We start from the raw sequence: 25,854 nt of genomic DNA, 5'->3' as shown, positions 1-25,854 counted from the left end.
CCATGGGCTAAAACCACCCAATAAAGTGGAACCACCTTATCTCCAATCTGGATGCCCTAGATATGTCAAAACACACATCAACACGTATTCCTCCTTTTTACAACTCATTTATGTGTTTGATGCATTTTTATATTTCCTATTTTAGGAGACCAAATTTTCAGAGGCCCTAACTTGTGAACCTGGTGTCCGATTGACAAACCATTTGAAGCATCGAAAAACTCATGAAGTGTTATATCACCTTGTAACTCACTACACTGCTTATGCCCATATTTCAAGATGTTTTGGAGCCTATAAAGTCCTCAAAATTAAATTTAAACCTTTCATCGCAACCTTCAAAAACATAAACTTTAATATCTTCAAATCTAGTTAAAATTTTCCGTCATGTTTGTCTAGCCAATCCAAAGCTTTGGGGAAAATTTTGAACCACTTCATGCCCAAATTAAAACTTCTATAAATAGTAACCTTATGTAAATGCAAGCTTGAGACACCATTTTCCCAACAAATGACATACCTCGTTGCTTTATAGGGTTTCAGTAGGGTCAACAAGATTTTCTGAACAACATCACATTCATCCAAATGTCCACTAGCAGCTCTAATACCATCAACAAGATTAGCCACTATGAATATAGTTATCAACACCTTCATCTTCAAGCATTCTCAGATATTCACGCTTTTGGTTCAAATTCATCAACCTAGCCCGTTTTGTCTTCGAATCTCCTTCAAATGCCAAACATAGCTTGTTCCACACAACTTTAGCTTCTTTCAATCCTTTTACTCTTCTAAATACCGAGTCACTTATACAACTAAGAATTATAACTCTAGTTTTTACATTAGTCTCCTTCAACTTTATCTCATTCAGAGTTTGAGGACCACCTTGCGGAGGTGTATATCCAGTTTGAATGATTTCCCCATATCCCATTTTGCAATGTCTCCAAATGTGATTCCATTCTATTCTTCCAGTATGGAAAGTTTTTACCATCAAAGATCAAAACCTTGTAATGCACATCCTGCACGATACCGGATCTACCTCAAGAGGTTAAGTTTACTCAAGAGGAACCTTGCTTTGATACCAATTGTTGAACCCAAAGAAGGACTAAGAGGGGGTGAATCAATCTTAAACAAAAACTAATGCAACTCATAAACAATTAATCATCAACACAAACACAACACATGAAAATCAAGATTTTCTACATGGAAAACCAAAAAAAGGAAAAACCACGATGAGCACTTGCCCACAAAATATATCCACTATGTATATCAGATTACAACGAATGAGCAAACTGCTCCATACTCGCAGATCAAGGCTAATTGCTCTTGGGGCAAGATACAAAAAGAGGACTTGCAAACCTGAAGCTAGCTGCAACATGGCAAGATACAAAAATGATTTGAAAAGAAGGATCTCTTGATCATGAAGTCGTGCTTGAACTCTGCATTAAGCGACCAACATCAACTCACACAACTTAGACCACAACTGTCAACACTTTGTCTCATATCTCTACCACAGTCTCAAACAACTCACATATCATTCAATCACAACTCTTCTTCTCTGTTCTTCACCAAATTTCTCTGACTATCTTCACATCACATACTTCCTCCCTCTTCCACACGTTCTCATTCATACAGCTTAATCACATACATCCTTTATATACAAGATAGATCATCAAGCTTGAACCAAGTTGGCCTGAAAAAAAAAAACCTTTTGGACCAAAAACACACACTGATCCATTCCAAGAGAAAGACAGGACTAAAACACATCTTCGAACGATAAATCCACCGATCCGCAATCATCGGAACAAAACTAACATCATACTAACACAAAACACATCCATACAAGCAATTAATAGTCAAAACATATCCTCGAATGCAAATAACTCTTATCCAGATCTCCACATGCTACGGTGAGATGCATAACATATCAAATAATTGTCCACAAATCATATCCGGATACAAATATAGGTTTAACATAGAATATCACAACTAGGTATGAATAATGCTTCAACATCTAGAAAACAAAAAGATATTTCCAGACCACAAAACCAACTCATCCATTATACCAAAAACATAACCAAAGAAGATAACAACATCAACAACAACACATACCGTACCCAAACACTTCCGAAACAACCAATAGAACAACTGCAACACCAACACAACAAGATATCTTTGCACCACAGACATTCCAGACCAACAACTATCCAGAATAACAAGCATGACATCAATGACAACCACAACAATACATACTTCCAAAGTATGTGCTTGTTTTCAAGGAAAGGGCTTCTTTAAATTGTCCTTATTTTCTTTAGGAGAAGTGTCTGTCTTCTTGCTACCTTTGTTCTTGATAAGGCTTTTGATAGTGTCTTCAAGGCTTTTTATCTTTCCCTCATTTGCCTTCTTAAGAGTCTCTTTTGAAAATCCATTGAATAATTGATTTTCATAGCTAAGTCATGTTTTATTTGATTGTGACTTTAGTCCATTAATGATGTCATCTAGGATTTCAGAGCTCTTTTCAAACTTGAGACTAGTGTTTAATTGTGTAGTAGTTTCCTTTAAGTCTTTCTTTAGAGAAGCAATTTGAACTTCCAACCTTTTTACATGCTGCTCCATGTAGCAAACCAATACCCTTGGAGATAAATCTTAAAGGCAAGACATTTCACTGACACAACACACTACTCATTTGCCTTATATATCTTTTACTTCTCCACAATGCATAATCTACACCATTCACAAACACTCATATTTATATCTTCACATTTCTTTCAAAGAATGTTACTTTCTTTGAAAGACACAATGATTCTCAAGAGATAAGCCTTCTCCAAGCACGCTTCTTTAAAACACGATTACTTCTTTCTAATAATCGTATCTCTTAGATAAAATAATTTCTTTAACAAACCTTTACAAAGTCACATCTCCTAATTTAATTTCCAATGCTGGTTAGTAATATTATTCACTACTAACAATCATTTATATTTGAATCAACCAACATCCTTAATATAAATTGTATTGCTTAAGCAAACTACTTGGAGTAGCTTCTAACTTTTCTTTTTGAATACTAATCACATCTTTTGATTGAATAAACATTAGTCAAACATAACTCTTGGAAAACATACATATCTCTTTGATCAAATCACAACTTTCCCCATGCTAATTGATGTATTTTGTTTATTGATTAATGTCTCTTCTTAATCTCTATTTATCATTATTAACCAAAGAGGTCACTTGATTAATCTTAGCATCACAAAGTTGTCATTCTTCATTAGTATAGTTGTTGCATGGTCTTAATAAATCAGCCAACCATACCTTTTAAGGAATCACACTTAATAACGTTTTTACCTCTTAATAAATCGTTGTTGTTTGTTGCTTCTTGTTTGTCCCAATCAACCCATTGTATTATTGTAACAATTTGCACCTTTTTCAAACTTAATCACACCTCTTGTTAATATCTCTTTTCATTAATTTAAATTGCACATTGTTGCTAAATCAAGTCACACCCTTTGCTTTTGCTACTTTTGTTTTAAACAAATTGGTTCCTTAACAAGTCACTATCTTTTCCTTGTAATCACAGCTTATTATCTAATCACTTTTCCTTTAATAAGTCACCACCTTTTACTTGTAATTGTTGTGTATTACTAATGAATCACTCTTGCAAATATAGTTTATTACTATGTATTATGGATCAATGCTATATAAGTCGAATGTTCACAAGGACTTTCATTATGTTCTTAACGAAATCAATGCTCCTTTTTATTCTTTGCCATCACAATTTGATTGGTCGTATTGGCCAATATCAATGACAAATTATAATCATCGCTTGATGGTTTTCTATTGCTGTCCTATCATGTTATAAAATCAGCTAGAGCTTTTATAAATCTTAAATATATCACTCCAATCACTTCAAAACTCTTAGATTGATAATAATCTTGTCAATATATTTTTAGTATGCTCTAACAATCTTATCCATACTTGTTTGACATCAGGAACAAATACCTTTGACGTCAATGAGACAATGTTTTCATTGAATTCATCTTGAACGACACCAAAAAGGCATCACCATCATTTCCATCATCCTTGTCATTTCCCTTGTGCACTTGCTCCTTGCATTCAAGAAAACCCCATATGTTAACACTACAAAGTCTAAGTGTAGCTAAAGCAAGAGATTGTGAAACTAATCAAGGCCAAACATTCTACAATCATACCCCACAAACAAAACTATTATAATTTTTTGAGGAAAACTTACCTAATAGATGAATCAATAATTCATCCTCAACAACACCCAAAGAGACATCACCCTGATTTGCACCATCCTACTACTCTTCCCAATACTGTCATTTCAAACTTCATCAAAATATCTCTTTAAAGTATAGATAATAATTTTCTTCGTTGCTAAGTTCATTTAAAAATCTCTTAAAGCTTGTTGCTTTGTTTTGATTAGATAAAGTGAGAAGAGTCTAAACCCATTACATATAAGCCATAGAGGTGAAACAATGAACCGCTAAAAGAAAAACAACCAAAAAGACAAACCAACATAATCTCACAAGTTGTGAGATAGAGACCACAATAAACAAAAGGAAAACCAACAAAAGAACATGGTTGCAAACAACCAAAGGAAAGTAAACTAGAAGAGTCAAGGAGGTTTGAAACCAAACTTAATCCAAGCCCTCAAGAGATGGGTAGGATGGGAGTGAAAGTCTTTCCATTGTTCACATGATATAACTCAATTGAATCAAGTTCTCTCTTGATCGAGCTAAAAACACCAACCTTAGCAAAATGATCACTCCTAGCATGTTTCAACACCATCCCTTTTAAGGGAGTTACAATGATTATTCTCTAAGCATTCAACAACTTGTACCTTACAAATCGAACCTAAAACCATACCAAAGAATATATATGCACTACTATCCAACATTGTCTCAACATTGTACACCAAATCACGATTACCTTGACACATCAAAGAGGAATGCCCAATAAAATGGAAGTGATACAATCGAGAGGGCTCTTAATGAATTTTCTTCTACTAGACACCAAGCTCAGAGCAGAATTTAGTACCTTTGATAGACAAAATCTCACAAAAAGAAGGCTCACTCGCTTTTATTACATCATCTTTGAATATAAATTGGCTAAAAGAACCAAAGGGAATTTTGGGAGACGAACCTAGATAGGAACCAACTTAATCTTCCTAACATCAAAATCAACAACGCAACTTTGTAAATGAAGAAAGACCTTACCAAAAGACTAGGGACCTCCTTGAAGAACACAAGAGCATCCCTTGGATGATTTGAGGGAGAATAAAAGGAATTTGTTCATCAAAACCTTCACACTCAACAAATCTAAGCTAAACCATATGTCAAATGCCCACCTACAAATAAAATCTATATTTGGTTTGTGACCCAAAAATCTCCCAATGAGAGAAGATTGCAACTTAGAAGTTCTATTAGTCCACTCATTGTGAAGATAGAGAACAAAGTGTAAAGGATGCATAGAAATGATGACCTTCATAGCCTTGGGAGTCCCTTTATTGCGAGAAGAGAGCACTCATTGAGTAACAACAAAAGGAATGTGAGCTTCCACTTGAGGAGATAACTCTATGTTGTAGCCCACATCAAGATCAAGTGAAAGAACAACATCCATGATGCACTCATTAGTAATAGGGGTTGAGACAAGGGGGGAAGAAGAAAGGTGAACTATATGCAACCCCTTCAAAGGAAACACCTCATTCCTAAAAGGAATAGGACATGGCCTGTGATAGGTGAACCAATGCCCTCCTTGTCACTAAAAACATGTTACAACACAAGGTAGATGATTACCAACACCATTAACCAACAAAGAAAGCACAACATCCACAATGCACTCATCAACAACAAGAGTCAAGACAAGGGGGAAGAGCTAGGGTGAACTATTTGCAATACCCCATTCTTGGAAGAAATATGACATGGTTCATGAGAAAAGAAGAACCAATGCCCTCCTTGTCACTAGAAACATGTTGGACTACAACATAGGGCTAAGGACTACCAACACCATTAATCAACAAATGAGGAGATCCAAAGGCATCTTTAGAGACAAAAGCCAACTAGCCCAAATTAGGGCTTGCCCATTAGTTATCACCATCAAATTTAGAATGAGACCCAACCACCCTCCAATGCAGAAAACAACCAAACAGTAAGAAGCCTCGTCGAAGACCAAAGTCAAAGGAGGGCAAAGACCAATCCTTCTCCAAGGCTTTTTTTGCTAGTCTAGATTCAAGCAAGATGTCCAATAGAAACTCATATTTATACTCAACTTCCTAGGTATCAAGCCAAACCTCATCATCCTCAACAAAAACCACAACATCCATCTCCTCATCAAACAAGAAGCCTACCCCAAGAGCACAACCACACATAGCAACAAGGAACTCTTTTAGTCCATCAACCAAAATCTACCCCCAAGGGGTCAACACAACAAAGGTGGACTCACTCTACTTGCACATGCCAACCATAAGAACCCTCATGATGTCCACAATAGAAAGAATGGAAGAAGACACCTCTGGCGTAAGGAGAGATAAGACTAGACTAAATGCAAGAACCCACAACGTCCTCCTTGGTATCACCATCACCAACGCCTTCACTAGACTCCCTTGCTTAAACAAGTCCCCACACCATTGACACCATCCCTTCACGTTTTTGTCGCTTTCATCTCTCCCTATTATTTACTTCATTGTGTGCTTTTTTTAAAATAAAAAATATGAAATGTTTATACAGAGAAAACTTCTCACTTTGTCACCTTCATAACCAGATAGTTATTTGAGTACATCATACTAGATTTTTTAGGAATTAATGAAATTATTAATCTCTTTGCCTGATATATGTTTGAGGTTTTATTTGTAAATTTTCCTTACCATCTAATTGTTCTCTTGGGTTCTCTATACTGTACAACACCTACAATCTGATGATATTTACTTTATTCCGCATGCTGGTTCATGGAGTGTGATTTAATGCTGATGCAAATGAGACAGTTTTCCTAGAATTAATAGACATCCACTAACCAAATCCTATGTTAAAACAAGCTTTTGAACAAATTAAAATTATACTGATTTAACAAGTGGGAAATGGACAATAATTGTCTAAAAAAAACACTTTCACAAATTCAGCTTTCTCAATTTGATAATATTTACTTTCATCCTTATGATGGTTCATAGAGTGTGACATTAACATTGATGCAAAGAAATGAGAAAATTTTCCTAGAAGTTCTTTCTCATGTACACAAGTGGGAAATAGAAATCCAGCAATCAAATTAGCTTCCTCTAACAAATCCTATGTTAAAACAGGCTGTTGAACAAATTGAACTGATATTGATTTAACAAGTGGGAAATGGGTAATAATGGTTAAAAAAACACTTTCACAAATTCAGCTTCCTACATCTGTACGAGGGAATAATGAGAATCAAAATTTTGTTTAAGCTAATTCCAAGGAAAAATAAGCATATTGCAGGAAAAAAATTACGCCATTTTATAGCAACTTGCACAAGCATGTGTGAAAGTCATCTAGAACTGTAGAGAACTTGATGCTGTATATTGTACCCGAACAGCTTTCCAGTATTTCAGGAAGCACCGTAACCTGGAAGCCCTCTTTCCTTACAAATGACAGATTATATAATACATTTTACAAAGTTAAAGAATTATCTAGTTAAATCACAGAGCCACTAAAGGTTAGCTACATAATCTAAATATAACATTGGTTATGTATCTTTATCAATAGAAATGACCAAAGTAATCATTAAACCATGCGAACAGCATTATTTACACAAATGTTAGGTTCAGTCAACCCTGGTTTCCCGATGACTTTTTCCCAGATTTGTGTGTGCATCCCCATAACTGCATGGTCGCAGGTTTGACTTGCCATTGCAACTGTTTGTTCCATTGACAGGCTGATTATTATTTACTCTTTGATGATTTGAAGCTTCAACATTCTTTGCGATGCCATCAGATCCATTTTGGTTGTCAAAAGTATTATCCACAAGATTCAGCTTTTCAAGAATAAGTTTTTCCTGTTTTGCATCTATATTCTTGTTAAGAAAAGCTGCAAATTATAATAATGCGAACTACCACACTTCTAAATGAATTATGTTCTTGGCAGGATACATTCTTCATCAGGGTTTTCTGTGAAACTGGAATGAAGCACATTGCCAACATTGTCAAGTATGGCAGACGTTGTCATAGATGATTCAACACATATAATTGCAGAAATGGCATCCAGTCGGGTTACTTCATCCCTGAACATGAGTCTGGCATGTGCTGCAACAAGAATATAACTGTGGGTATATCTACAATCTTGAATATGCATTATGAGAATAGAAAGAAAATATTGATTATACCTTGTGCTAATCTAATCAAGCTCTCAAGCATACGAATAGTTGTCCTTGCTACACACAGGTGAGACAGTTCAATAAATGGCGTAGAGGTTACCAAAATAACAAAAAGAAACTTATTAAAACACAAATACTACACCAGCATTCTGTGTTGCTGATCTCCGCTGCAGTTGATAATAACTTGAAATCACTCTTTCTGCCTGCTTCGTTAAGACTGGACGGAAATTCCCCTTTACAAAGTGGATGTACCTGAAACGATATATTTTGAAGGAATTCATTTTGCGACAGATGTTTCTAATGGACAAAATATTAAAGATAAAACAACCCATTTATTTTCATTTAAAAATAAAACACAACTTGGCCAAAAGATCCGCTTCATGATTCTCACAAGCAGCAAGATTCACAAAGGATGAGTATATTAAGGAATACTTTTTTCTTTTTATCATTTGTGTTGCTCAGTAGTTTTGCACCTTAGTGGTCTAATGCCACAAGCTGGGTATCTTATACTCGAGAAATGAATTTAAGAAAAGAGGGAAAAACAAGAAAGGGAAATTATTTTAAAATTAAGAAATGAAGAGAAAGAGGTCAATGGGACAGAAGAATACAAAGCGACAACTATCCTGGCAACTCCTGGATAAAAAAGTGAAATTAGGCAAAAAGTCAAAAAGAGAAAAAGATAAAATAACTTCCCTTTCTTATTCGACTGGCAAGTAGGTGAATCCTACACACCACATATGATGTTTTTTATCGAGCAGTAAATAAAATTATGACCACAAGAAGAACATGGATGTAAGTCAAAACAAGAAATTGGCATAAAGATCACAATAAACACAATACAAATACAGTTTGGGTCGAATTAATTTCATTAAGTGAAGACTCAACAAAACCTAGATTCAAGGTTCCACCAGAAGCAAATTTTCTGATCCATTTAACAAAGTGTTTCTTATTAGCAAGAAAAAACATTGAGTATTAATTCCATTTACAATTAATCATTGTTCAATGTATATTTTGAAGCTTCAACGCTTGCTTTTGGTTATATTAATTTATAGTCCTTTTCTATATTTATGATTATTAGTGTTAATCTATTGGTACCTAACTAGAAGCTAAATGTGACCACTAGCCTTCACATCATCTAATTATGCTGAGGCATTGTACAGTGGCAGCAAGGAGTCCAATGTTGTTAAGTGTGTACATAAAAGCCTCCTTAACTAAGTTTGACAGCAATTTACATGTCAAATAATCAATATTTAATAATAAACATAAGTTTAAAAGTTAAACAAAATATTTACTACACTTCTCAAACAAGCAAAAGAATTTTCAAGATAATGAATAGTGACTTTTTCAAAAGTAAGAGTCAAATTTACATACAAAAGTAAAATAGCTTCAAAAACATTAATATCAATAATAATTCTTAAATAAAAAGTAAAATTTATGTATCCATGTAGTAAATTAAATAATTCTGAGTAAACTAAAATAACTCTTGCATAAATAAAATAGTGCCAACCCAGATGTATTTATGATCTCTATACTAGTATTATTAAGAATAAGAATTTATGAGCAAGCTTCCTATGGAATCATTTTTCTCCCCATAACCCAACGGATAAACACAATGTAAGCAATCATAGAAGATCCAAAATTCTCAACTCTACAATGAACAGTTCCAGGTACTATAATTACACAGAACCTTATAATATTTCCATATGGGTCATAAAATAATAAGCTATACTGTTTTACTGATAGTAAAGTATGCATTACTATATTACTATTGGGATATTCTGACTGAAAAAAACAGTACGTTTAAATTTTAAAGTCGTAATACAGAATTTTATATTCCATCTGTACCTTCTTAACATAAGCAAGGTCCACAACCCCCTTAAGTCATCATTTGCACTAACTTTCTCCTTCTGTTCATGCTGGATATAACAGAGAACAGTGACAAATCAGATAATATGTGTCCACACAGATAATATATGTAATCTAAATAAATGTCTCTATAAAAAAATATAAACAGGACTTCACTAGAAATACACTCTGCTACAGTCTAGTCAAAATGCATTCATTTCATATATTACACTTATAGAATATAATATATCCTGGCTACCTCAGATAATATATGTGATGATACAATTTTGTCCCAGTCTGGCTTCTTTGTATCCAATAGAACTAAAATTATATCAAATCTGCTGAGAAGTGGACTAGAAAGGCTGGTATTAACAGAAAGTGCTGGAGATAAGAAGGAACAGGCATTAGTAAATTGTTTCGAAAAGAACACCAACAGAAATGACTGATATTTTATGTTAGAAGTGGTATTTGCATTCCTTTCAGCCAGTAAAGAAAAATTTGTTTGAAATGATTTCCTGAACTTGAGATGTATTCTGTATCAAAAGAAAAGAAAAGAAAATTCAAATAAAGATATACAGTAAGGTGGATACATCGATAAGGATCGTACTGTCCCTTTGGATTAGTGACACCAAATACGGTAGTTCTGGTGTTGAGAGTTGTGACAAGCCCAGCCTAGCACAATTATCCACCATTAATTGTTAATCCACTGCCTATCTTGCCAAAATAAGCATACAAGCAACCATATATCTCAAAATAAATGAAGAATTTAATGAAAATCACATGCGAACCATAGAATTCAACATAATGAATTATTAGCTAAATATCATCACAATCAAATAAATCCCTAACAAACTACAGCGTAAAGCACATGCATTCATACATTTATGTCAATATAAATATCAGAAAGAACATTCATCTGGCTTGAGTTGTGTTTTGAACTTGATCTTGTCCGTCTATGTTTTTGTTGTGTTCTTGTAGAATTGATGCAAAAGGCTTCCACATGCATTAATCAAATAGAAAGACAAAATTGAAAGGATAAAGAGGTTGCTTGTAGTGGCCAAAGTGTGATTAGAGCTGGTTGATTCTCATCATGTTTGGAGATGAAGATGCCAAGGGAAAAAAGCTAAAAGATCTGCACATGTTAGATACCAAATCTCACACGTGGTTTTCTCTACAAAGAATGGGTGGTACCCTTCTCTTTGGGGCATCCCGATTGCTCTAATTACATTGGTCAACTAAGTCTCCAGCTTGAGATCATTTAAAATATAATGACTGTGAAGAAGAGAAAGAAATCAAACCAATTTTACATATAGTTTAGTCAAGCAAAGACAATAGCAACTATTTCAAAAACCAAATAAATATAAAATAAAACTAATAATGGTTTCATAAACACCTTCTAAATGAATATTGAAAGAGAACCTAATACCTTAGCCACACTTATAGTTTGTTGCTCCATTGCTTCGTGAATGGTTGCTCTATCTGGTTCCCTTATGCTACAAAAAAAAAATTACAATATTATTTTACATGAATATAAGTGAAAGTGACAGACAAACACATATTTGGATGTTACAGCTTTAGAGTAGTTTGATAGCACTTTGCTATGCTGAATTTTTAAAGAAACATCACAAAAGTGTAGGGCACAAATTTATGAACAAGATAGAAATGAATTTACACTAGATTTTTATATTGGTCATAGTCATTATGCAATGGTATTTCTTATTCGAATAACTTTTTGTTATGATGCAATAATTTTAGTGTAATTAATAGCTAGTATAAGTGTCAGTCATGTATTATAGGTTACAAAAAAGTTATTATGCTTTCTCTATGATGTTTTATAATATGAAAGACAGCTAACTTTAGTTGTTAATGCAAACTAGCAAGGACTCCCTAAAAATATTGATTCTTAGCCCATTGAGGCATAGGTGTATTACACCCAAAGATTAGAAAACCGCCCCAAAATCGCCAAACTCGGTGAGTCCGAGTTCGAGACATGCTCGCCGAGTCTCTGGAGCTCGGACTCGGGCTCGACCGAGTCTGGCGAGCAACTCTCTGAGTTGGTGAGTTTGGCAAAAACTCGCCAAACTCGACGAGTCCCGAGCCTCAAACTCGGTCGGCGTCTAGCATAGAGAAAGACAAAAAAATAAACATTTTCAATAGATTTTTCAAGTCCGTTTTTTTTGTTTAGTTATCTCTAACCCCTAAAAGTGAACTTCATTTCATTCACTTGCAAAAATAGGAGGAGTAAAGTGAGTTGGGAAGAAAAACAAGGGTGCATAGAAGAAAAACCAGCAAGGAGGAAGCTCAAGTTTTCTTCAATTTATCACATTGGGGCTGCATTGTGTTTGGATTTGGTGCATCAAGAGTTGGATAGGAAGAGTTTGCAGCTCATTTCAAGCTTGTTGTAAGAGGTAAGATTGTTTTTTTGAAGATTTTTTTGTTTCTTGTACGCAAAAATTCCATTTTCTATTCATTTATTTTGAAAGTTTTACATTTTCTTCCTAAATCTTTTGTATGTTTGTAACTTTGTATGTAGCATGTAGTATGTAATTGTACTATGCAGGGTTGTATGTAGGGTTTGTAAATTTGTTTTTTTTAAAAGTAGGGTTTGACAAACCCTACAATTTTTTTTACAAAACCTACCTGAGTTTTTTTGAATGTATGTATTAATTTCATTTTGTATTTGTAATGTTTTATTGCAGCAAACTTCACTTTATTATTTGCCTCAACTTCAAGTTTCACAAAACTATCCTACAATGTCTACTTCAGCTTCTCGACCCCCCATTAGAAAGGACCCTGCTTGGAAATATCATGAGGATTTTCCAGGGCAAGGAAAGGGGCAAACAAAATGTACATTTTGCAAAACAATATTCCATGGAGGTATATATAGACTGAAATACCATATTTTTGGTGTGCGTGATACCATATTTCTGGTGTGCGTGGACATGATGCCGAACCATGCCTAAAAGCACTCCCTGAGGCCGTACGTGATTGTTATGTAATGGTTGAGGAAATTGAAAGGAAAAAGAAACAAAAGGAGGATCGAGCGGCAACTCTAAGAAGAGGGACACAATTAGGTTGTGTTGGAGGCCCTTCTTCCTTGCCTTCATATCGACCCACTCAGTTTGCTACTGCTGGTGCTTCCGCTTCTACTTCTGTAAGTGGCAGTGCCACTGCCACTTCTCATGCTCCTAGCACTAGTAGTTGTAGGGGGAGTGTTAGCATTGGACCTAGGATTCATAAATCTAGGTTGGATACCTTCTTTGTGCCTCGCACTACTCCTAGGTCCCAATAGTCGCTTGAGGGCATGGGTTGGAACAAGGAGGTCCATGATGCTGCTAAAATGGCAATTGGCAGGTTTTGGACCTACGGCCATATTCCATTCTTTACAGCCAGGTGAATGTTTTATAACTTTTATGTTTGATTGTTTTAATTTTTATACTAAACTTATCTCATTGGATGTATTTGTGACAGGTCTCCTTATTGGCAAGAAATGGTTGATGCCCTTACCATATGTGGGGCGGGGTTCAAAGCCCCTACTGAGAATGATTTGAGGGGACCCATTTTGTCTCAATTGGTGAATGATGTGAAGAAGGATTTAGATGAACAACACCAGATATGGAGCACTAAAGGTTGCACCATCATGACTGATGGTTGGATGGATAGGAGAAATAGAACTCTCCTTAATTTTCTTGTTTCTTCTTTAGGTGATTGATTAATTTTAGTTTCATATAGTCTTTAATTTTTTATTTTTTATCTAATGGTTTATTGAATGATCATTGACCTAGCTTTATTTTTTTATTTCAAGGGCACTGTTTTCATCAAGTCCATTGATGCCTCTGCCCATTGCAAGAATACCACCTACCCATGTGAGCAGATAGAGGACGTGATTGATGAGGTGGGTGAGGAGAACGTGGTACAGGTGGTGACCGACAATGCAGCAAATTATGTTGCTGCGGGTAAACTTTTGATTACAAACTAATTTTGTTTGCAAATTAATTACTATTTTGTAGTTTGTACCTCCATTAATTACAATTTACAATGCAACAAATTATGTTGCTGCAGGTAGACTATTGATGGAGAGGCACCCATCTATAGTTTGGACTCCATGTGCTACCCATTGCATTGACCTCATGTTGGAGGATATTGGAAAACTCCCATGGGTCAAGAGATGTGTAGAAAGGGCAAGAAATGTGTGCAAATTTGTATATAATCATTCATGGGTGTTGGCTCTTATGAGACAATACACAGAGCATAAGGAATTGCATCGTCCAGGAATCACAAGATTTGCCACAAACTTCATCACATTGCAGTCCGTGCTTAGCTCTAAGTCGGCCTTGAGACGTATGATTGTTGGTGAGGAGTGGTCTTCCTCATCCTATGCTGCCACCCCTGCAGGGAAAGACATGGCAGACTGCATTTTTGATGAGCGAGACTTTTGGGTCCCTTATGATGAGATAGTGAAGGTAAATTTTTTATAAATTCTACAATTTAACTTTGTGTTTTATAACTTATTATATGTATTATCTTATTTGCTCATTTTTCTAAATTACACAATATTTTCAATTTTGCAGTTTGTTAAGCCCTTGGTGGTTTTGTTGCGAGTTGCGGATGGAGAAAAGCCTGCAATGGGCTATATATATGAGGGCATGAATAGGGCGAAGGAGGGCATCAAATCCGTCTATGGAGGAGATGAGAGCAAGTGTGGTCCCATTTAGGAGATCATTGATAGGAGATGGCATCGTCAGCTTCATAGGCCCATCCATGCAGCAGCCTATTATCTGAATCCGGCATTCCATTTTATCCCTTCTTTCAAGGCTGATGTGGAGGTCTTTAATGGGCTATACTCAATCATGGAGAAGATGGGACCTGCTGGTACTACTTAGATAGAGCTTATTCAAGAGCTACAGTTGTTCTCATATGCACAAGGGGAGACCTTCTCTTGTCCTGTCGCCAAAGACGGTAGGACAACTATGATGCCAAGTAAAAATAAATTGTAAGGCTTAATTTTAGTTTTATTGTATATTGTAACTTGTTAAATGAGTTCATGAGTGAGACTGATTTTATTTATTTTTCTCATTTCAAACTCAGATCATTGGTGGAGCTTTTTTGGCCCAACGACATCAAATATTCAGAAGTTGGCCATTTGCATCTTGAGCCAACCATGCAGTGCATCAGGTTGTGAGCGTAATTGAAGTATGTTTGAGCACATATACTCCAAGAGGCGCAATAGATTATCTGTGAAGAAGATGAATGATCTCGTCTTTATTCACTACAACCTCTGCCTGAGAATGAGAAAGAATGCATTAGTTGACATCTCACCTATCATTCTAGATGAGGTTGATCTTGAAGCAGAGTGGGCCAATGAGAGTCAGACAGATCCTGCGAATCTTGGGGCTGTCTTTAGTGATGGTGACATTGATTGGATCGACCAGGCAGATATAGAGGCTGAGGCTGTAGCCATGGCAGAGGAGGAGCAGAGAGCATGAGCAAAGACAGGAGATACTGAGAGTGACACAGCTGTTCCTGATGTTGGCGAGCATGGCATGGTGTCACGGGGAGGGACTATGGCTGCTGAATCATCCAGGACCTACCTTAAACACCTTCACAGGGGGCCAGGGCGAGAGTGTGCACGCTCCTATGAGCCATAGGCTTGTAGTTGTATTTACCTTTGGTATTTGTGTGGAACATTTGATGATGATCGTATGATGACATGGATTTTTTATTCCATGACTTTTGTAATATTGTATACGTTTGACGATATTTATATATTTATGTTTGTTATTTCCTTTAGCTACAATTTGCATTTATGCTTATGTGATTGATGTATACTTGTGTATGTAATCAAATGAGCCAAGTTTGATGATGTTATTGTGTCTTTAAGGTGTATTCAATAAAGGGTGCATGAAACAAGTTTTAAATCTTTAAAAATCTCTAAATTTCTTGAGTTTTTCACTTTCCTGAGTCCAGCCGAGTCCGAGTCCGATTCGGCCTTGCCAAGTCCGAGCCGAGTCCGAGTCCTTACACCACTACAAAAGTTTATGTTGAAATCGTTCTTATATAATTTGTTGAGTTCATGTGTTAATTTGTTGCCTATAAAAGTTGAGTGTTGTAGTTACATCTTTGATACTTGTCCTTGTCTAGACTATGGTTTTCATTCTTAAGGTTGTGCTGATAGGTTGTCCAAAGTAATGTATGAAAACAACTAGAAGGATGTCATGTGTTTTTGATCTGATTCTTAAACCTATCCAACTGATTGTGAAATGACTAGGGCTTTAAATCGGTGGCAACTACTTCTAGAGCAAATGCTCGAGGAATATTTGCCATGTTAGAGGACGTGTGGAGGCAAGCTTGAGTGGAACAAGCCAATTGATAGCATGCCAAAGAGGGATAGATGAATACAAATTATTCTACACATGAAAGTGACAATAATGTCTTTCAAAGGGCATGGTTGCACGTTTTGTGTTATGTTCAATCACTTTAAAGCATAGTTCGTAGACTCGAACTTGGAGAGTACTTGGCAACTTTGAAAGTACTAAAAATTAAAATTTCTTAAAAAAACATATTTTTTTTGCAAAATTCAATTACAAAATGTATTGAATTAAAAATTGACATCTCAAAAGAGAAAATGCATGGTTTTATAGCAAAAAAAAGGGTGTGAAAAACATGTTTTAATTGCTGTTTAACCCGCGTAGGTGATATTACCTAAGTTTTTCCTATGTCTATAAAAACTCACAATTTAAACTTGTAAAAACTCGTAGAGCAAAAAGAAGAGAGAGTACTTGACAACTTGGAGACTACTCGTAGAGTTTGCAAACTATGCTTTAAAGTGACAAATAAGGTTGAAACATGAGCATGCCAGTCGTACTATTGGCCTATTGTAAGACATACAAGGTGACGACAGGGCACACACCGTTTCCATTGCCATACGGGCAAGAAAAAGTGGTCCCCACCGTGTACATGGTTCCTTGCTTGAGAATTACTAGCAAGAATTGTCTTGGTGACACCAAGGGCTTGAAGCAATGACACTTCACCCTAAACAAGTTGGACGAACAAAGGGTAATGGCATAGTGGGCAACCAAAACCATGCAACAATGACGAAAGTACTGGCATGACAAACATCTCTAGAGAATGAACTTCTAGCCAAGGCACTTAGTTTTGTAGTATAATAGTCCTAACGAGATTAACCAAGGAAGTTCAAAGTTCGTTGGTTGGGACCCTATAAAGTTAGAGAAGTTGGGGAGAATGGAGCAATTAAGTTGGCAACTTTGGACGACATGTTGATACAAGAATCTATCAACAAATCAAAACTAAAAGTATACCAAGAGAGAAGAGCACCTATTGTGGAGATCAACATGTTGTGCTATGCGGCCAAAGGAAACTAGACAATAGGAAGGGACCAAACATTGGAGGAAGACCCCCAATGATAACAAAGAAAAGGTTCATGCCAAAAGAGGCCTAGGCAGGTAGGAAACAGGTTGAAGAGAGACTTGTAAGGGAGTATGTTGAAGGCATTGTTGTGATTACTCATCAACAACTGAAGGAATTCATAGTCAAGCATATGTTGTGATGACATGTTCCCAGACGCGGTTAGCTCAATAAGAAGCAACAAAGACGATGGGTGACTTCCAATTGCCTGTCACTATTGCCAAAGGAGGAACACCCCTGCTTACCCTTCCTAAGGATGCAACAAAAAAATCAAGTAGTAAAGACCCTCCTATTGTTTCTTCTAATGATCTGAAGCCCAGTGTGTCTAATCACAAGCCTCAATTTGAAAGTGTCCCTTCTTCCATAGCTGGTTCTTTTCAAGCTTTTGATATTATTGACCATACTAGGAAGATTAAAATTTAGATGTCTGAAGTCGAGTACCTTCAAGCTAATCCACACCAATTTGATAGGCTGGTCAAGTTTGTTTAGAGCAAGGACACTCGTCCTATTGCTGAAAATACCCCTATTGTTCCAAAGCCCAGGAATGTACCTAATAACTTGGTAACCATTCCATCATTGATCCCAGGAAAGACAAAACCTTTTTATATTTCCCTATTGATCGATGGTTTTAAGTTGAGTAATTGTTCTAGACTCTGGAGCTTTCGATAATGTTATGCCAACCAAGGTACCTCATGCTCTAGGATTTACCTTGACCAAAACTTTTGGTAATTGTTATTCCATGGTAAATAAACAAATGCGTTTGATTCGGCAAATAAAAGGTGCACAGTTCACATTTGCAGCTTTCTTTGACAAGAAAATAAAGAAGACTATCCTAGTTGCGGATGTTCCTACTTCTTATGGAATGTTACTTGGTCGTAACTTCTGTGAAGATGTGGGATGTGAGCTCAACATGGACACGACCGAAGCAAGAATACCTGTTAAGGGTGTTGTGTAGAAGTTGGTGTCAGAAAGAGAAACAAAGTACACGGTGGTCAAGTCAAATGATCTCCATGCTGAGATTCTTTTTGAATTTGTAGGATTTGGGAATTATATCTGCATATTGATGAGGTTTCAAAGTTTTGATATGATGAAAGGTAAAACTACTTTCCGGTGGAGTCCAGAGGGAAAAAGCTGCATTTAGCGAAATTAAGGAGGCAATAGCTCACACACTTGTGTTGGTCTGCCTAGACTATACAAAGGATTTCATCATGTATAGCTATGCCTCTGAGCATACAATGTTTGCGATCTTAATGCAGAAAAATACAGAGGGGATTGAATCCCCCATTGCTTTCATGAGCTGTCCATAGAAGTCTCATGAACTCAAATATTCCCCAATGGAAAAGAATGCTTATGTTGTTGTGAAGGCAGTAAAGTATTTCAGGTTCTATATTTTAAATTCCCACACCTTGGTTCTAGTTCCCGATACAACAATCAAATCCACTTTAACTCAACAAGATTTTGGTACAAAGAGAGACAATTGGATTGCTAAAATCCAAGAATATGATTTGGAGATCAAGCCTACGAAGCTTGTTCATGGGAAAGGACTTTGTCAACTCAATGCTGAGAACAATCCGAAGGGACAAGAACAAGATGTTTCAAAAGATCTTCCAAGAGTATTGTTCTTTAGTACAATTGATGAATGGTATTCAAACATAGCCTATTTTCTGACTTATGGTGAATGTCCAACTTGTTTGTCATTCAAAGAAAAGAGAAATATAAAGTTCAAAGCTGCAAACTTTGTTCTTTGGGACAGAGGTTTGTATAAACGAGCTATTGATGGTACATTCATGCACTGTGTTGATAAGGCACAACAAGTCAGATTATTAGAACCTTTTCATAATTTGGCATGTGGAGGGCATTTCTTTGCACCAGTTATTGCTCACAAGATTCTGAGAGCAAAGTATTGTTGGTCAACGCTCTTCCAAGATGCTTACAGATGGGTGCGTAAGTGTGTGCAGTGTCAACAATTTGTAGGTAAGAAGAAACTTGCAGCATTGCCTCTGAAACCAATTGTGATTGAAGAGTCTTTCAGGCAATGGGGAATTGATTTCATTGGTGTCATTGACCCCTCAAGTGCAGGTCACATTTATGTTCTTATTGCAACTGACAACTTCACCAAGTAGGTGTTGTGCGTTGCACACGTTCCTTGTCGTTGACAGGGTCCCCTTTCTTTTTGAGGGCCTTTTCCGTCTTAGCCCTGTTGAGTTCTGCGCAAAGTGTCTTGTGTCCTTTTGAGCGAGCCCGCGATCAGTCCATAAGATGATGATGTTGAACGAAGGAGCCTGTGATTCCATGAGGTCAGTCGAGCCCTCAGGCATGAATTCCAAGAGATTGTTCAAGCTTGTAAAATCGCCTTGGATGGGCGTGGGATGATAGAGGCTGGCAAAATCCGTCAAGTAAAGGATAAAGCATCTGAAGGTCGCATGAGGACCCAAAGATGCCGATTCTCGAATAAGAATAATGAGAGGGATTACATGATGTTTTAGAGGTTTGCAGGATTTGTATGAATGACAATTTTCGCTAGCCGAAAGGTAAAGGAGGGGCGAAAGCCTTAAACTCACCCAAGTGCTGAAACTCACACCTTTTAGTAAAAACGCAGTAAAATAGCAAAGTTGGCAAAATGCCCAAAAGGGCCGAATTTCGGACCTTTACGTTGAAATGTTAAAAAGTGAAAAGTTGGCAAAATGCCCAAAAGGGCTGAATTTCGGACCTTTAAGTCGAAATGTTAGAAAGAGCAAAGTTGGCAAAATGCCCAAAAGGGCCGAAATTCTCAAAAGAAACTTAAATTACGAAATTTTCAAAACCCCAAAAGTCCGAAGTTGCAAGGTAAGAGGAAATGCCAAAAATCGCCTTGTGAGGGATGAATACGAAAAGTTTAAAGTTTTAAACTCCTCCCAATCGCCGAAAATCGCAATTCGGAGGAAAGGTGTGGGGAAAGTAAAGATCGAAGTTGGCAAAACCCTTTGGAATGCCGAAATTGGCAAAGACCCACCATTCTCCGAAATTAGAGCAGTAGGGGATAGAACGCGAAAATCCGAAGTTTGCCTACCGGAGGAAATCGCGATTTTCAAACCTCTCCCAATCGTCGAAAATCGCGATTGAGGAGGAACAGGTGAAAGTAAAGCTTGACGAAAGAGGAAAAACCCCGAGGTTTGCCAAGGTTCGCGTTATTAAGCATATCGCGCAGTGAGTGTGTCTCGCCGATTCCATTCTCCATTGACCGAAGCCTTGCATGGGGTTGAAACTGTAATTTCTAGAGGGCTGCAAGCTTGCAAAGGCGTCTCACTCTTTGAAATTCGCCAGTCAAAGGTATTGCCGTGATTCTTCTTTAATTATTGAAAGTCAAAGGGTTTTCATACCTCGTAGAGAGCAATAAAACGCCCAAGTTCACCGCGATTTCTAAAAACTCTCCAAACCCCCTTTCAAGCGCCTTGAACCCGTAACAATTGCGGAGAAGTGTCGAAGGTTAAGTAATTTGCTAAAAATCGCTGAAATAAATCGCCCAAGTTTGAAGCCGTAAAGAAAAAACACGCAAGGTAAAATCACATTGAAATAAACCGCCAAAATCACCAAGGTGATAAAATTGCTAAGTCTGAATAAAAATTGCAAGTTCTTTTCAAAACATAGGCGTGAAAATTTGAATAAGGAGTTAACCGTAAAATTCAAATCGCAGGCTTCCCCACCCGAAAGTTGGAATTCATTCTTGCAAGGCAAATTGTGCAAATTCTCACCATTCATTTTCACCAGGGAAGTGTGCTTCGCCTCTCGCAGTCGTTTAAAATATTTGCAAATTGGATAGATGTGTGTGCGAAAAATTGATTAAAATGCTTAAGTCTTGAAAATCGAATCTTTTTCCGCTTAAAAGACGTCATGCAAAGCAATTGAAAACAAAGTCTCGGAATTAACCAGAAAATGCATTTTCAGACTTAGGAAAATTTCTCAGGCTTTGTCCATTTTGAAATTAATGCCTAAGTGTAAATCCGCAATCGAAAAGCTTCATAAATATTTATGTTTAAATCAATCAAGCTTTTAGCTAATGACATCATGCTGTTCTTTCAATTTGGTTTTTTTTGAATTGATCCTTGTATGCTGGAATATTCTTTATCTAGCCCACTTTACTTCTTTTATGCCGCCTTGTAATCCACGTCCGGCTGTGCAGGATAAATGCCTAAATCGGCGGTAGAATCATCAAAGACGCCTGCTACAGCCGAGACATCGCGAGCATCCAAATCAAATATCCCTCGCAAAGTCGAAAGGATGAAGTATCAATATTAAAGAGGGGGACTGAGGGAGTCAAAAGTTTAAAGTGTCTGGGACAGTGTCGGTGATACTGATCTGGGCCATATTGATATCCACAATTTTAGGAACCGAGTCTTCTCCTCTAATGCCTACGGCAGGCCTAGACAGATGATGGCAAGTGGCATCGCCCAAGCGGCGGGATTTCCTCCAACAGTGCAAAACTATGAGTTAGTAGTAGAGGCTGCCCGACATTACTAGCCAAGTTCCAGATTGGTACTCCTCGAGGACATGGTCCTTGCTAACTTCACTCCTGAGGCCATTGGTGACGCATTTGACATTCCCTTCCCAAACAATCCTATAGCAACAACTATTGGCGAAGCGCAAGGGGTGTATGATATGAATCCTGCCAGGTGTGAAACACTAATGAATGAAGAGTGGTACAAGGAGAGAAGACCTCCAAGCATCAGGATTGGGAAAAAGACCCCTAGAAGCGACTTTCACAACGAGCATGGGGACATGGTCACATTGCTCAGCAGGATTATGGGACTTCCCCAATCCAACTACTTTGAAGAATGGATGTTTTACTTCACAGAGCAGGTTTTCGCTGGGAAATCCAAGTTTGACTGGGCCTAGATCATAAGCGACAACATGCACACTCAGCTGATAGAACTTGAGACAAAGAAGTACTTCACTATGACCCCCTATTTGGTCTACATGTTCGCCAGGAACCAGCCACTGCCAGGTTTAATAATGAAAGGTGAAATTGGGAATAGGCCTGATCAGGTAAAAGTATATGATTGTTACCCACAGCTACATTATCAGGATATAGCTCAAAGAGAAAAGAACAGCTCGACCTATGCAGTTGGTCAATATGAGCCCGTCAATGACGCCTTCACAATGCACCTGGTCAGGCTAATGCAGGGAGGATTACACATAAGGCTCTCAAAGCAAGCTACTATTCTAGTACAAAGATACGGAGCCTGGTTCATCCAGTTCCCAAGGTTCTCCTACATCCGGATAGCTGGCTTTGATGGTGCCCCTCTCCGGCTTCCACGGTACCCAACCGACAAGATAGTTCTTATGGAGGTCGCAAGGCAGTCGCATCCGACAGGCAGCTTACTCAGGGACAGAAGCAGGTTGGATTCGCATTCCCCATGATTATAGGCAACCAGGATGTCCATCTAAAGACCCCATCTCAAGCGAAGGAATCCTTTGCAGAGCTAGCCTCCTATCGCCTATAGGAGCATTTTCCAAGGAAATGCTTTGATCACGACAATCTGGCAAGGAGAGCCTATGGCAAGCGATACAGAACAAAAGAATCAGTTGAAGATTATTGGAAAAATTGCTCTGATGACTAGGTCCGTAGGCGCGAATATTCTAGGCTGAGTGTGTAGCAAATGCGACTCTTTGAATACCGTCGGGTCCCTGATCAACTCACAGATTCAGGGAATTGTTTGCAAGTCTGGGAATTTGAGGCAGTAAGCATCTTTTGCCAGGCGTTGATTGGTCGCAAGACCCAATCACTGATTTTGAGGCAGTTATGGCAGCCCCAGAAAGATATACAGATCAATGGTTGCATCAGCAGATTGAGCGACTAATTCATGAAGGAGTCCAATTCACTTACCACTTAATGGGTAGCCTTGATTCTCAGTCCTCCGAAGATGAGGGAACTTCCAGTGCACCTAAGGAAGAGATTGAAAAGCCCGAGAAGAGGAAGAAGGCTAAGGCCAATAGAGGAACTCGGATATCCGAACAAGAAGGGAAAAGATTCCCATTAGGAGACCAAAGGTCACTTCATTGTCAAAGGACCCTAGTTCGTCCGATGATGTAGTAGAATTAGATTATATACCTGCTCCGCCTTCCCAGAGTGATATTGATGCATTTGGAGTTGATGACCCTCCCGCACCCGACATGCTAAACGTCGAGCTAAGAGCCATTGAATCAGCCGAGCCGGGTAACCAAATTGAGGAAGGGGAGATTCCATCCATTCAGGGGATTGAATTGCATGAACCCACCCAACAGAGCCGCCATGAATTGTTGCTCCATGATACTACCAAAGATGACTCTACCGTTGAAGGAGAGCAAAGGACAGAGGAGACCCGAGAGCTTGAAAGGACTGAAGAGCAACCATCACACGAAGGCACTAGACAATTGTTCAGTGGAGTGGGAGAAAACTTTGTTGCGAGCAAAGAACTTGACACCTCCTCCACTCCTCCGGTAACGGAACAACTGCAAATTTGTGATAAGACGGTTGAGAACATCAAAGAACAGAGAGCAAATTTGACCATAGCATCATCCCAGACTGTACCTCAAGAATGGTTAATTGCCCGAGCTCAGTGCAAGGCCGCCACCAAGCCACCCATCGATTTGGAGGACATCTTCTCACGCATAGACCAAGCTAAAGCCAAGGAGAAGAAAAAACCCAAGGCATATTCCAGAATAACCAAGGATGAGCAAAGAAACCATACTCTTCACATCGCCACCCCCGCTTGTAGACAAGCTAGCAGATCAGATTACATTGGCAGATTATAGCATCACGACTGTCCCCATCGGATGAGCCACTAAGGAATAGGAAAAGGAGGAATTCAAAGATTTAGTGCAGAACATACTCAGGCAACTTGAAGAAATAACAGCTGAAAAGGACATGTATCGAGCTCGTGCTGAGCAGGCCGAGGGATACATTGATCAACTCTTGAGACCATTACACAATGCTTCCGAATCCCACATTCCCCCAATGGCATTGGCACAAAGAACCACAACGGAATTTGAAGGAGTACGGGATACTGCAAGGGCAGTCAAGGAATGGATACAAGGCATCAAAGGGAGGGGAGAACGAATCCTTGAAGAAGTAAAAGAAATGGCCCACCATCGAGAGACCACCCTGGTCAAGCTATTAGAGGTAAAAAGGGAATCCCTCAGAATGCATGAAGTGGCTGCCACAACTCTTCCCCTCGTAAGAGCTCTCTTTTGGACCCAGGCACAGATCCCCACACTCTTCGACATCTTGCACCCCCATGGTATCGGCATTTTCAAAGAATGGTACTGGACTATTACTATGAAGAATGACACAATAGAAATCATTGATAGAGAAAACGACGCATGCGAGGCAATTCTGAGAGGCATGCAAGAACTCGGCAAGACGATCCTCCAATCAATGGTCTCAAGATGCCAAAATGACCTGTCAGATGATGTGATACAGCCGGACTGGGAAGAAAGACTGGGGATGGATAGGATCACCTATTCCGCCAAGGACCTGAGTTTTGTTGGTCAGTTCCATTCAGACATGTTGTGCTTCGAGCGTAATCGTTCCAGTTGGAAGGATGGTTTGAAGCACGTAGACCAATACCTTGAAGGCATGCAGTATAAAATTCATCATCCTCCTATGCCTCCATTCAGTTTGCTTTTCCAATTATGCATCAGGTTCCAAGAATATGTTCATAAAGAACGTGCACCAGGTCAGGACCTTTGGCAAGAATATTTGCATGGTGAGGATGAATTCTTGGAAAAGGGATGTGAAGCTGAAAAAGAAAAAGTGCTCTCCTAAAGTGTTTTTTCCTTTTTAATTTTGAAAAGTGCACTTTTTGGCCAAAGGGTCATATTTGACTTCCAAGTCAACTATAAATGTAAACTTTATGTATGTGCACTTTTGGATTATTTTGGATAAGTTTTAATTACCTTTTTGGGTAGTTATTACTTCCTTTGGGGTAGTTGCTGATATTTACCCTCCATTTATGGGTATGGGTACTCTTTTGTAAGGATGAATTTGGGCCTCTTGTTTAGATTAGATCTTGGCCATTCATCCATTTTTGAAGCCTATTTAAGGGACTGGTTTTCCCTCATTTTGTAAGAAGTTCATGGATTGTTGTTGAAGCTCTGGCGAAATTTACAGGATTTAATGCAAAGTTAAGACTGTTTCAAGTTTCCTTGTGAGTGCATGGTCTCCTTCTTCATTAATTTAGAATTTTCAGTTATGTTTCTTTCCTTTATATAGCATTTTTCAGATAAACATCC

General features: G+C 37.9%; 1 protein-coding gene across 4 annotated transcripts in view; it reads right to left on the bottom strand.

The window, feature by feature from the left end:
• Positions 1–7,452: 7,452 nt before the first annotated feature.
• LOC131069394 (probable DNA helicase MCM9) overlaps positions 7,453–25,854 on the bottom strand; it is a 278,734-nt gene continuing 260,332 nt past the window's right edge. For all 4 annotated transcript variants that reach the window (XM_058004791.2, XM_058004790.2, XM_058004789.2 and 1 more), the window contains 8 exons: positions 11,606–11,672; positions 10,770–10,851; positions 10,439–10,560; positions 10,180–10,250; positions 8,477–8,586; positions 8,344–8,391; positions 8,111–8,263; positions 7,453–8,027 (listed from right to left, as the gene is read on the bottom strand). In XM_058004791.2, coding sequence (XP_057860774.2) covers positions 7,786–8,027; positions 8,111–8,263; positions 8,344–8,391; positions 8,477–8,586; positions 10,180–10,250; positions 10,439–10,560; positions 10,770–10,851; positions 11,606–11,672 — 895 coding nt within the window. In that variant the 3' untranslated portion in view covers positions 7,453–7,785. The remainder of the gene's footprint in view (positions 8,028–8,110; positions 8,264–8,343; positions 8,392–8,476; positions 8,587–10,179; positions 10,251–10,438; positions 10,561–10,769; positions 10,852–11,605; positions 11,673–25,854) is intronic.

This window comes from Cryptomeria japonica, chromosome 10 (assembly GCF_030272615.1).
Source record: "Cryptomeria japonica chromosome 10, Sugi_1.0, whole genome shotgun sequence".
In the NCBI taxonomy this organism is placed as follows: domain Eukaryota; kingdom Viridiplantae; phylum Streptophyta; class Pinopsida; order Cupressales; family Cupressaceae; genus Cryptomeria; species Cryptomeria japonica.
This window is presented reverse-complemented; position numbering and strand designations above follow the sequence as displayed.